At 34.3% G+C, this 13,621-nt stretch overlaps 1 protein-coding gene across 3 annotated transcripts; it reads left to right on the forward strand.

Moving 5' to 3' along the window:
* Nucleotides 1–249: 249 nt before the first annotated feature.
* LOC112468519 (F-box/LRR-repeat protein 4-like) lies at nt 250–7,545 on the forward strand. 3 transcript variants are annotated; one of them, XM_025037731.1, is made up of 9 exons: nt 250–512; nt 4,484–4,733; nt 4,833–4,944; nt 5,034–5,493; nt 5,568–5,717; nt 6,001–6,199; nt 6,288–6,639; nt 6,723–7,050; nt 7,197–7,545. In XM_025037731.1, exons 2-9 carry the CDS (start codon nt 4,491–4,493, stop codon nt 7,501–7,503), a joined length of 2,151 nt encoding a protein of 716 aa, XP_024893499.1. In that variant the 5' UTR covers nt 250–512; nt 4,484–4,490; the 3' UTR covers nt 7,504–7,545. The 3 variants fall into 3 exon arrangements, with proteins under 3 accessions (XP_024893499.1, XP_024893500.1, XP_024893501.1); XM_025037732.1 differs by lacking the exon at nt 7,197–7,545 and having other exon boundaries at nt 4,482–4,733; nt 6,723–7,108; XM_025037733.1 differs by lacking the exons at nt 6,723–7,050; nt 7,197–7,545 and having other exon boundaries at nt 4,482–4,733; nt 6,288–6,395; nt 6,499–6,623.
* Nucleotides 7,546–13,621: the final 6,076 nt, after the last annotated feature.

A 13,621-nucleotide genomic window follows, 5' to 3' on the forward strand; every position in this document is an offset into this window, starting at 1 on the left:
ATAGGATCATTGTGGAAGAATACAAGATCAAGCAATCCGATGGATGCGCAGTCGTTCAAAAGTAGAGGGGAGCATAAAATCCACAAATCCAGTATGGTCACATTTAAATTCAATATGTGAGGGGCAGTTCTGATTGGTTCTCTGTCTCCCACTCTGCCCCCATAATACCACAGGCGCACTGCTTCACTTTTATATTTCTGTGCTTTCCACTGGGTTCATTGAATTCATTCTTTTGAATGCAGTCGCCAAGTGCGGAGTTCGAACTCAGAGTTCTTATAATCTCAGTGTTTGAGAACTAAAATCAGTGTGTTGGATTTATTCTGCATATACCACGTTCATTCACAATTTACACAAGACGCGGCGCTTACTGGCTTTATTAAAAAAAAGAGGCTGATTATAGTGAATTTACGCAGGAAACCAGATGTCATAAATTAAGAAGAAGAAGAACCACGTGTCTTTACTTCGCTCTTTTTAGTGTGCCTTTATTCATCACCTTTTTGCTTCTTTATCAGGTAAAGTGAAAAAAGAAAAATTTTAAATTATTATAAAAATGTCGCGCATACGAGAAATACAGAGCATGGAAAAGAATATTTTTATGGACTAAAGAAAAAAAAATTTAGAGCGTTAAATTATTTTCTTATAACAATCACAGAGAAATAAACTTTACATAAAACAACCTAGTCTCAAACGCGCGGATCTATCTCGCGACTGGGTCAGGGTTCGGAGTGTAGGCGCGAAGGGAGACACAATTGGCTCGGTTTTCCGGACGAATTAACAAAGATTTTATTCGGCGGTAATCGGTGTTATATACATGAGTCGCGTATTTCATATACATTTATTCGCGGATGGAACGCTACGTAATTAGCAAACTTATCCTACGGTGATTGGTGCTATGTATATACTCATGAGCCGCGTATTGCAACGATGGAGCGATATATGCGTACAAGTTTTATTTGCGAATAGAACACGTGCTTTGTACCATGTGCACGGAACGCTATATATTCCGCTGACGCGGCGGGACGCGGGCGGTGATTGGCGGGCGCGTATGCTGGCGGAATATGGCGCAGTGATACGGCGCGGTTCAACGCGGGGCGGGAGCGCGGGTTCGTGCGCGGCGGTATCGCGGCGCAGGCGCGAGTCGCGTGGAGTCGCGGCGTTTAAGCCTGATCTACAATGTGCTCTTTGCTTTCTGTTTTTTGCTCTTAACCTCTTTGCGACTATCTCGTCTTTCGCAATTCCGTCGCGTAACGTGATGTTTCTTGTCTCTCCTGAAGTTCGTCAATTTTTATCTTGGGCGACAGAGAACAAAAAACATCGCGTTATGCGACGCAATTGCGAAATACGGGATAGTCGCAAACAGGTTAAGAGCAAAAAACAGGAAGCAAAGAGCACATTGTAGATCAGGCTTTAAGGGCCTTGGCACATAGAAAAACTTAAGCAGTAAAACTTTAAGCAGTAAGAAATCAACAGTATGGATTCGCTACCGCTTAGGGCCGTGCCTTAAGTTCTTGACTGTGATTGGCTGATTTGCTTACTGGTTGAGTTTTACTGCTTAAGTTTTTCTATGTGCCAAGGCCTTAAATCCCAGACAGGACGCGTCAAGCGTCAAGCAGCGAGCAGTAACCAATCAGCGAGACGATATTTTCTACGCCACTGCTGATATCACTTCACTGATTGGGTTTAATTGGGTTGCTGCTCGCTGCTTACGCTTGACGCGTCCTGTCTGTGGGGGCCTTTTACGCGGAAAATAGATGTCATGTGACTTCAGCCAGTTCAGCCTTGAGCCTAAGTATCAATCGTCGAATAGATGTAGTCAATATGTCGCAGTCAATATAACAACGTAGTCAAACGGGACACGTGTTCTCCCTATTTTAATTTATGCGTACACATATTTATTATTTCTCATATTAACAAAATAAGCTTTTATATAGATATAATATACATTTTATTATTTGTATCAATTAATTTTTTTCCACTGAATCGACTAATCAGAAGGTTCTGTGCTGAATTGGACAATTGGGCAAAATTATTTTAATTTTTTCCTATTTGTCTGTCACGATACATTTTAAGAGATATTTGTTTCGCTGTTTTATACATATAATTATCAGACTAAACATCAATTCTCTTACATATTATTCATTAAATTTAATATGCACCACTTTTTGAGTTCAATCAACTCTTAAACAATTAATAGTATAGAAATATTATAACAATTGATAGTTGCCGAACAGTTGATAGTATAAAAATATAACAGTTATTTAATAAATAGAAATATTTGTATATGTAACAAAAAATAAATATAATAAAAAATATGTAAGAATTAAGCATTCAAGTATTCAAACTTTCTGCTAATTTTTCAGAAAATTTGATTTCTTTATTAATATCTGGAAACTTTATTTCTACAATTTTAAATGCAGCAATGGAATTTGAAGTAATATTGGAATTTAAAATTAATATTTTAAAACTAATTATTTCATTGTTGCATTCTTTATTCTATACAACTACTTGATAACGCCTAACAACGTTTATAATTTTTCTAATTAATAAATATTACAGCTTTGTTCGTGTTTAAGTACGATTGCTTTAGCTTTATTAAATTTCTCCCATTTTATCAACATTTGTTCATTTCATCTACTCAATTGTATTCTTAACAAAGTCAATGCCGTTTTTTATGAAGCCTTTTACAATTCGATCTATGGAGTGTCTGAATGCCAAACTACAAATTAACCCTCCGTATTCATACGTGGGTCTACGGCGTTCGAGCCAAAATGAGATCTGCTTGTAACTGTAAAATTAAAAAACCTACCTGGCTGGCTTCCCTTTCTGAAAAAAAGTAGGTGGGAGAAAGGACTTAAGGGCTCAGAGCCGTTATGAAAAATTAATATATCGTTGCCGAGCAAGTTAGGTCTCGCACGGACCCATATGTATGCACTAAACTTTTTAACCTTTTTTTATAATTAACAATTTTGCTAATTGTTTATGGTAAATGTTGTTTGGTCAAAACAACGTTTCCTTAAAAGATTTTGACGAATAGTTGTTTCTCTATTTAATTATTGCCAAAAAAATGAAGTTTCGGATCGGCAGATAGAAAATAATTTATTACGCCAAGCAAAATTGTGTTTCAAGTCTGACGATTTGTCGGCGCGCAGTCACGCACTATGGTTGGAATAATATTGTTTAGTTTAATATAGGTTATTGCGATAAATATTACCACATACCTCAGTGGTCGAATTGGTACATTATCACGGAATGAGGGAGGTTACAGGTTCGAAACCTGGCTGAAGTAATATTTTTTGCAATAAATTTAATTATTTAAATGAGATATGCTTATATATATGTATAAGTATCAAAGATTACATCAATTTATATTCATTAAAAGTGCGTCTTGACGATAATCGAACCAAATCGTGGTCGTATTGTCTTGGCGATTATATGACCAGTAGAGTCGATTAATATTTCCATTGTTGAAAAAAATTAAATCTGCCTTGCTGATAAACAGCAAGTATAAAAATTGATAGAAATGAGTTATTCTGATTAATTTTTTGATTCAGTTCCAAGTTAAATTTTCGGTAATTCTTTTTATTCACTGTGAAATCTTATGTTCAACTTATTGTTAGATCGCTGTATCAAACAATTAATGAGATAAAAGATATATTAAATAATTAAGTTAAAAAATACATTTTGAAAAAAGTTAGTCACTTAGAAGCGTAAGTATAGCGAACGTATGCAATTTAAATTTTTTAATTTTTTTTTTTTGGTGCTTGTGCATGCGTATATGCCGTATGTTTTTCTCCCACGTAGTGAAACACACTACAACGTGTATCGGAAAATGAAATAGAAGATAAATTTTTTAAAAGTAAGATAAATAATACATTTCGAAAAATCTTAAGCCCGTTCTACAATAACTGTAAGAGTATGCGGTAAGACGTAAGCAGTAAATTGACCAACTACAGTCGATTATTCTTGAATTGTATAAAAATTTTATTAGTCAATAGCTTAATTACTGCTTACAGTGCTCACATTTACATCTACTCTTATATACTGCTATTGTGGAATGGACCTTAAATTATATTTAGAAATTAAGCGTATACCTAATTGTGACGAATTTGAGTAATATAAATTTTGTAATTTTTTTTGTTTTTTTCTTTGTGCTCGTACACGTGTACCACGCGTGGTGAACACAGAGCTCGCGATATCTCAGATTTATAAAAAAACGTTTATCTATATTAATAAAATGTAATTTTCTTTAAAATAATTATTATTTAATATTTAATAATAATATACATGCAGGTTATGTAATAATAATGTCAGTACTAGCCACATGTGAATGGAAACAGGATAAATTTAGATTATATAATCTAATCTAATTATATATAATCTTACCGCTATATAATTATAATAAATACATGATATACAATGCATTTTAACATATATTACACAAAAGCAAGGATTATTATTCTCTATATTTTTCGTCTTTTTTCAGAGAAAATATGACATCCCATTATCAACCTTTATATAGCGAGAGTTGTAGTCGATATCCCTATGTCGGCAGAGTATCCGTAGGAGAGGAGGGTAATGTTGACTTCATCTATCAATTTGCGAAGAAGAGATTTGTTTCCAAGAACCATCAGAATATTAGCATATTCCATACTGCCCCTGACATAATTGGACCACCCAAATTTCAAAACTATGGAGAACTATTTCATTTACCATTTCTTTATGAAAACATGTTGGTATGTATATTTCCTGGTATTAAACATTATTGTCCCGTACAATAATCGCAATTCAAACTTACAAAAGTTTGTAATATTTGATACTTTTTGACTTTTCAGAGATACTATAGCCGTATCGATATTTCGATATCTCCATGGCAAAACAAAGATATTTGTGATGGGGCTGAGTCTATTTGGCAATGGAATCAGACGGAGGAAAATAATTATATGTGTATGTAATATTTGAATTATGAGATATTGTTAAAGAAGTTATGTTTTTTGTTGAGAAGAGAGTATAATTATATATTTTTTATTTTGAAGATATCGAGTTTCATGAAGCTGTGTATCCAATCAGAGTCTGTATTTACGAAATACATCATCCTGGAAACGTAATTCAAATTTCGGCTCAAGATTCCAATAATCACTGGATTCAGTTGTGGGATGAATCGTCTCAGATTGTACCCCCAAAATCAAGATTATTTTCTCCACCCTTGTCGCATCAGTGTAACTTTAAAACCAAAATGCTCAGACTAACATTTAAAAACAGTTCACGTTTCTTTTACACAAAGCTAGATGCTGTGATGCTCATCGGTACATCAGAATTGATCCTGTCTAGAAATCCTAACGAGAGTTTAACTAATCTGTTAAAAAGAATTAACAGGATGTACTCTCCATACCAGCATGACGATGCTCATAATTTAACAGCAGATTTAAAAAGTGCACACTTGGATATAGTTCATCTGCAACAGAATTTTCCCGAATATTGTATTATTTATAAAAGGTATTATTATCGTCGACTTTAAGTAATATTTTAATTGTTTTCTGTTAATAATAAAAATTAATTTAAAAATTAAGGGGATGCTGGAGTGACGGCCGAACTTTCTCTATGTCGATAATGTCAACATTTTTAATTTTGATACATTTCCTGTATCTGTCTTTCACGATTCTTCACGATTTCTTCCAAGCCCAGAATTTTTTTCCAGGCTTTCAATCTCAATTTCAAAGGTACGTTATTGTTTGTGCACGTATTCTGAAGAGTGGAAACATTTCATTTCGTACATGTAACCTATACAACTGTTTATATTAGAAAATATGGTTATGAGGACAACATTTTTTTTCAATTATCACTAATTTTTTAAATTCCCATTCTTTATTAGTACTTATACTTTACTCCTGTAAAAGGATTTTGCGATCTATAAAGCCGTTTCAAAGAACGAGCCCTGACTGTTTTTGTCAGTAATTGTCCCCTGTCCAAGATCCCCTTAATTTGTTCCGATAATATTTGCAGCGATATAAGAAGGATTTCTTATAAGAATAATTTGAAGCAAAAAATATCTCAGGAAGTAATCCCTTGTTATGAGCAACCTCTTGGATGGAGATATTCGCGTCGTATTTTATTAAAAAGTCCTTCAAATTATGCAAAGCGTATGAAACTCTCTTCGGATGAATCCAAGGACCTATCACGTTGCAATTTATTGGCGCTTCCGGTAAAGTATTATAAGTGATCTATTTCTCATCATAATATTTATTGTAATGTCATCTCGAGTATTAAAATTATATATTTTATCTTTGCAGAATGAAATACTACTAAAAATATTAAACTACTTAGATCTGACGACGTTATGCTGCATGAGTTATGTAGATGAACGCTTCAATAAATTAATACGGGACCCTCTACTCTATGTGCGTTTGAACATACGATGCGTTAAATTTCACACATATATGCGCGATATATTTTGTTACTTTACATCTAGATGTGAATATTTGCGACAATTGGATCTTACAGAAAGCAACTTTGATGTTAATGATTTCGTAAACTTTCTTGATAATTGCGGCAGAAATTTAACGCACTTAAGACTGTATGCCTGCAAATCTGTTAACAGTCATGCCCTACTTAAAACTTCAGAAATATGCAAAAAATTGAAAGGTATATGTATTTATATATGCATATAGTATATAATTATCAAGATTATGGGTAAATTGTATATACCTAATACAAATTTTTCTCAGAATTGGATCTAAGTTATTGTGAACTCATAGACGACGAAGGATTTTCGTACCTCGAGAAGCTGGAAAGTTTGGAACGTTTATACCTTTGTGGTACACGTATAAAAGCTCAACAACTTTGCAAAATACTGCAAAAAAATCAACGGATGCGTGAGTTAGGTTCCGGTATGGTTATAAACGAAGAAGCAGTTGTACTAGAGTTGGGAAATTCGTGTCGTGGCTTGGAAGTAATACATTTACTGCATCCACGTTATCTTACACCTCATGGTATTAGTGCCCTCGCTAACTGTAAGAATTTACGAAAAGTGCATCTTGTTTTTGCGGAGTATGTGTAAGTATGTGTGCTACATTTTCTTTTAAAATACATGTTATTGTATTCTTTATTGAAATTTGTTTGCTTCTCTTGTGTGCATCTTGAAAAAATTACACAAATTTCCTCTTTGCAATTAAAGTACTGTATTAATTATATAATTTTAGTTACAGATTCGATTATTCAGACAGCTTATTTAAATTACTTTCCTCTTATCAAAACTTACAAGAAATTTATATTTTATTTGCTGCCCTCACTGATCACCAGTTGGAATTACTAGCACAGTGCAAAAACTTGAAAAAGTTATTTTTTCATCTTGTGAAATTTCATACACCTAATAAATATTCTGTTATTTTTGAACAATGTCCTAAACTGCAAGAGTTTTGTTTCATACACTGTGACATAAGCGATCAATTGGTTAATCAGTGGAAGCAGAGATATCCGCATGTGTCCGTCTATACATACGACGGATAATTTGAATAGTTTTTGTTTACTAGTTTAGGACATATTAATTTAGTTTTTAGTTACGTTTACTTTTTAATTTTTTATACTTACAAACTTACTTTGTAAAAATTATCTGGTAAATTAGGTTGTAAAAAAAGTTAATGTCTAATAAAAACAAAACATTTATATTTATTTATAATTTTGTTATTTTTAAACAATTTTTTTTTCTTTCTTTTTCATAATTTGACTTTCTTCGGGCGATAGTGTCATTGATGTCATAGTGTTATTTGAAATAATTGTCCGGCAAAACACTGCAAAAAAGCTACATAGTAACATTGTCAGTAAATTCTTGATATTTCTTTCCGCAACCGTATAGTCTCTTTCAAGAATTCGTTTAGAAATATACCTCCTGTGATACTTTTTCTAGCCACAGTTACTAAAATATAACAGTTTCTAAAACAGCTTTCTATGAAGTTTGTTGTAAAATTTATACTGTTCTGAAACTAAACATGAAAGCTACTATGAACATTGGCAGAATTTGTCTGCCATTTCCTCTAAAAAATTACATTATAATTTTTGTACATTTAATTTAATTTAAATGTTCAACCTTGCGATCGTTGCAGAGCATTTAGCGCGATATATAATTTATCTCTATTTTTGATTGGTTTTACCATTATTTGTCCTCCTTGATATCTTACAACTTTTGTCTAAAATGTTTTTCCGTATGTTCCATATTATTTAAGATATTTGTCTGGAGCATTTAAAATGCTACAAAATATGTATATTGAGGTATTTATAGTCGAATCTTATTTCAAGACCGTCTTAAAGGCCATTGCACGTAACAAAGTTTTAGTCATAATCGTAAGGCCGTAAAAAAATAGACCAATCACTGTCGATTATTCTCCTTGAGCTCGAAGAATAATCGAGTGTGATTGGTCTATTTTCATACGGCCTTACGATTATGACTAAAACTTTGTTACGTGCAATGGCCTTAAGTAAATGTCTTAGGGCCTGAGCAGAATAGCTGAGGGCCTAAACAGAATGGCTGTCTCCTCTAAAGAAGTTGGTAAATGAATATGGCGATTCGCGCAATCAATAACATGGCGGCTGTCATCTGACAGTTCATTTGGTTAGATACATCGGCGCGTCAGTTGTATTTGTATTTATTAAAAAAAAATATTAAATAAAAATTATAATAAGTAATAAAAGAGGTTATCTATGTGTATTTAAAGATTGTGGGATCAAAGGAAACTTTATTCTGATTTCCGAAAGATTCAGAAATAATTTAAAAGGTACGTATTCATTATGACTTGTGACAAATACATGAGTACATAAATACATTAACACATTAATACATAAATAAATATGCTATTTGTATATTATGTAATAAGATACATAGGTACTCAATAAATACAATAAAAAAAATTAATACATAAATATATTAATACATTAATATATTAAAAGACTTGAATGCATTAAATATATTTATGTATTAATATATTTATTTATTATGTATCTTATTACATAATATACGAAGAGCATATTTATTTATGTATTAATATATGTTAATGCATATTTATGTATTTATGTGTATTTAACGTATTTATGTATTTGTTATAATGAATACGTACCTTTCTGAATCTTTCGGAAATCAGAATAGTTTTCTTTGATCCCACAATCTTTAAATACATATCGATAACCACTTTTATTATTCATGATATTATAATTTCATTCAAAAAAAATTTTTTTAATAAGTACAAATACAATACGCGCCGATACATATATATCTAAATACAGTAATAAAAATATGCGGTAAAAGTTTACAATAACTTACACAGCTCGGATTACTTTGACCTTGACATATGTTGTTAAGGACATAATACTGAGTAACTTTTCCTTATAACTTAATCGGCGGTCGCTGTTTATTAAAAAGTTATTAACAAAAAAAGTTTGCAATGGCGACATCACCGATTTCAATGACCTTGATATATGTTGTCAAGGTCATGACCCCGAGTGACCTTCAGAAGGTTTTAGCCGTTGCTCGTTATTCGTTAAAAAGTTATTAACAAAAAAAGTTTGGAAAGTACGTAGCAGGTTAGATGACGCGCTTTACAAGTATTTAACTGTTTAAAGCGCGTCACTAATCTACATAGGTTAGATGACGCGCTTTAACAGTATTTAATTGTTTAAAGCGCGTCAACTAACTCATGCGTAAACTATTTCGGGGTTACCGCACCTCCCCGAAAGCAGGGGGGGTGTGGGTGAACCTCGGTTCGCGTGAAAAGTCTATATGCGTGAACTATTTCGGGGCTACCGCACATCCCCCGAAAGCAGGGGGGTGTGGTTGAACCTCGGTTCACGTGAAAAGTGTATGCGTGAACTATTTCGACATATATATTAGTCATTTATGCCTTCCAATACTCAAAATAACTGCTATATTTTTCAAACTTTTTTTGTTTATAACTTTTTAATAAGCAGCGACCGCCGATTAAGTTATAAGGAAAAATTACTCAGTATTATGTCCTTGACAACATATGTCAAAGTGTCAAGGTCAAAGTAATCCGAGCTGTGTAAGTTATTGTAAACTTTTATCAAATATGCTATTTGAATATTATGTAATAAGATAATAAATAAATAAATACATAAAAAAATTAATACATAAATAAAATGAATAAAATATACATGAATAAAATGTGTCGTGACATTATTTTTGTTTCGAATATTTAATTAATATCTATGTATGATATATTTCTTATATTTTTTTCATTTCTTATATAATTATCACAAGCGGTTTCTGTTATTCAAATAAAGCGCGCATGTATTTTTTACTTATGTGCGTGTGTTGTGACATTTTTGCTTTGAATATTTAATTAATATATTTCTTATATTTTTTTCACTTCTTATATAATTATCAAACGATTTCTATAGTAAGCGGTTCAAATAAAACACGATCAGGCAATCAACATCATGGCGGACGTTTGCCACGAAGAACAATAGATCCGACACGGAGTGAACCTACTGTTCTTACTTATACTGTGCTAATACGGCTCTGTGATTGGTTTATAACATCTTAAGGGAATATCCGATGTGTTTTCCGAGAAATTATGAGGCTTTCTTCTCGCATGTGGAGGTGGACTTGTGTTCAGGTCATGTAACTAAAGGAGACCCTTCTCCCTCTAACAAATTTAATGAGATTTTCGGCCAGGCCTTAATTGCTTTCAAACAGGGCCATTTTCACAGATGGATCAATCAAAAAGGAGAGCGAGACTTCCGCGGGTTACTCCGTGGTTTTACAATCCGGTGAAATACTTTTCAGTTCATCTACTTTCGGTTTCTTGTCTTCCTATACTGTGGAATCAATGACTATTTTGAGGGCTCTTCGGATCTGCGAGGAGCAGGAATGGACCGAAGCCTTTGTTTTCTCGGACTCATTGTCCAATTTGCTCGCGATTTCCTCGAATTTTGATCCTTCCCGTGGCTCTTTCTTGGTTTTAGAAGTGAGAAATCTATTGATTGAGTTTAAGAGAAAGGGTTGGAATATAAATTTGGTTTGGATTCCCTCACATAGGGCCGGTCTCATAGTCTCCGATTAACGTGATTCTCCGATTAAACTCACTCTTCGTCTCTTTCTAGGGGGATAGTTAGAAAGAGATGCAGAGTGAGTTTAATCGAAGAATCACGTTAAAGCTGGCCACACACATTTTTTCGTAACAGTAACAGTAGGATTTCGACCAATCGCGTTGCTCGATTCGAAAACGTACAGCCGTACGTTCCCGAATCGAGTAACACGATTGGTCGAAATCCTACTGTTACTGTTACGAAAAAGTGTGTGTCCGGGCCCTAATCGGAGACTGTGAGACCGGTCCATAGAGGAATCCATGGAAATGAGCTGGCGGACAAGGCTGCCAAGTCTGCCTGTGATCAACCCCATGGTGACGTCAACGAGATCCTTCATAAGGAATTGAAGCGGTTTTGGAAGGCTCAGGTGCCATTACATGCAGCGCGGAAACGCGGAAACGCGGAACAGAATAGTAACTAGATTCCGCGTTTCCGCGACTTGAGTCCCGCACGTTTGAACGGAAAAGCGGAATCCGCTAGTATCGTGTATGTATGTATGTATGTACCCTGGCTTGCATAAGATACTTCATAATAACCATCAACATGATGTTTGGATCTATAATATTATACTGCCACTTTTATAAAATAATAAAGTAATTGAAGTATGTAAAAGCTTTCCTTTTCAATGTGATTAGACAGCTCCGAAATTTGATGGAGTATACTGTATCCGTGTTGACAACGGATTTTGACGCGTTCGTTCCGCGAGCTTGTTTCTCCTTATATTACATGGAGCACAATTTGCGCGGAAAAGCGGAACAGTATAGTGACAAATAGACATTTGTATTTATTTCTTAAAATTGTGTTCACTTAATTCATTGCAATTTTTATTAATATGCTTATCTTTTCAGCTTATCTATTAAATACAAGCATTTTAATCAATAAATACCGTTAAAAATTAATATTTTATAATTCTCCGTTCCGCTTTTCCGCTCAAAATGTGCTCCATGTAATACAAGGCATTCAAAACAGACGGAACGGATCGACGGAAATCTAGTAAATTTTGTCTTCCGCGTTTCCGCGTTTCCGCGCTCCATGTAATGGCACCCTCACTCTTTCAGGGACTCGATCGAGTGGGGATACGAAGAGAGGATCTTCAGGGGCTCCAGATTCTTTTTTTTCTTTTTTGATAGGGAGGATTTTGACTTCAGGAGATCATGGTTTGATGGAATAATTATGAGTAGAAGAGCATTTTCAACGATTAATCGTTTGAGGAGCGGTCATTCATCCCTTAGGGATAGTTTGTTCAGGTTCCTTATTGTGGACTCCCCAGAGTGTTCATACTGTGGGGAACTGGAGACTCCAGAACATGTGTTTTGGTCTTGTTTTCGATACGAAGAACAACGATTGACAATGATCGAGGCGCTGACCAAGCTGTTTGGATGTGGCCCTTCCCAGGTAGCACATCTGATCTTTATAAATTCAAAAAGATCTGGATTTGATCTTTATGAATTCATAAAGATCAGCTGTACTATCTGGGTTTTTATCTGGAATTTCTACTGCGGGTCCCCTCTCCGAAGGTGGCTTTTATTCTTGAAAGATTTATATGCTCTATACCGATTTTTATTTAGCTCGAGTCCGTGCTCCCGGTGTATTAAATTATTTACTTAATCTTGTCTGGTTCGTGTTTTAAATGTTATATGGTAAAAGGATGTGTGCTCTGCTTCAGTTGAGATGTTATGCATGTATTTTATTGGTTTTTAGACTTAAGTTGTGAAGCGTGATATACTCTTAACCATAAGATATTTCAGTTCTTTCGCCGATGATAAATTTAATTTAAGTTCAAATTTATTTATGTAAAATCAGTATTGCTTTACATGATAGGATAAAACGAATTCTAACTCTTAGATTACTAGTCACGGGGTGTGATAGTCTATGTCCTTCGTTTGGACAAGGAGAGGTAGCTCTCCTTCTTGTAGCCTTAAAGCTTTGGGCTGGGCGCGCGGATGCGTGGGTGTCTCTCCTTTTTAGGAAGACATTCCCAATTTAAATAGATATTTATTGTATTTTGTAATTTTAAGTATTATGTAAATCCTCTTATGATTGGAACGTTTTTATTGAGGCGCTCATGAAAACAGATTTTAAGTTTTAACCGCGTTGCGTATCAAATGGATTCTCCTATCTATTAGACCATATGGGCTCTCCCCATGATCCTTTTTTACATAAATAAAAAAAAAAAAAAAAAAAAAAAGATTGTACTTAAAACGGTCTTAAATATAAAATCCAACTATGAATACCGACCTTAAAGATAGTCTTGAAATAAGATCCGAGTATGAATTCTACGAATACCGGCCCCACTATACTCTGCTCATTCCATGGGGTCATTCATGGTGGAAGCAGAGAGAAACCTGAGAGAGGCCACCCCGGCATTTTTCGTCAATTTTTCTGTGTTGCATTTTCCGACGCGCCGCCTGAGAAAGTGCAACTCAACTACGTCGTTTCGCTCGGTAACCGCACATGGTTTGCGTCCGTGCTAATGGTTCGTATCCGAACTAGCCAGTTAGAGGGGATATGCTGCGGCCGTGGCGCACAG

This window comes from Temnothorax curvispinosus, unplaced genomic scaffold (genome assembly GCF_003070985.1).
Source record: "Temnothorax curvispinosus isolate PA1 unplaced genomic scaffold, ASM307098v1 QBEX01018554.1, whole genome shotgun sequence".
In the NCBI taxonomy this organism is placed as follows: domain Eukaryota; kingdom Metazoa; phylum Arthropoda; class Insecta; order Hymenoptera; family Formicidae; genus Temnothorax; species Temnothorax curvispinosus.

Coding starts and splice junctions, on each gene's coding strand:
- LOC112468519 (XM_025037731.1), top strand. CDS start 4,491: ATGACATCCCATTATCAACCTTTATATAGCGAGAGTTGTAGTCGATAT. Junction 5,494..5,567: donor TATTGTATTATTTATAAAAG/GTATTATTATCG, acceptor TTAAAAATTAAG/GGGATGCTGGAGTGACGGCC. Junction 6,200..6,287: donor GCAATTTATTGGCGCTTCCG/GTAAAGTATTAT, acceptor TTATCTTTGCAG/AATGAAATACTACTAAAAAT.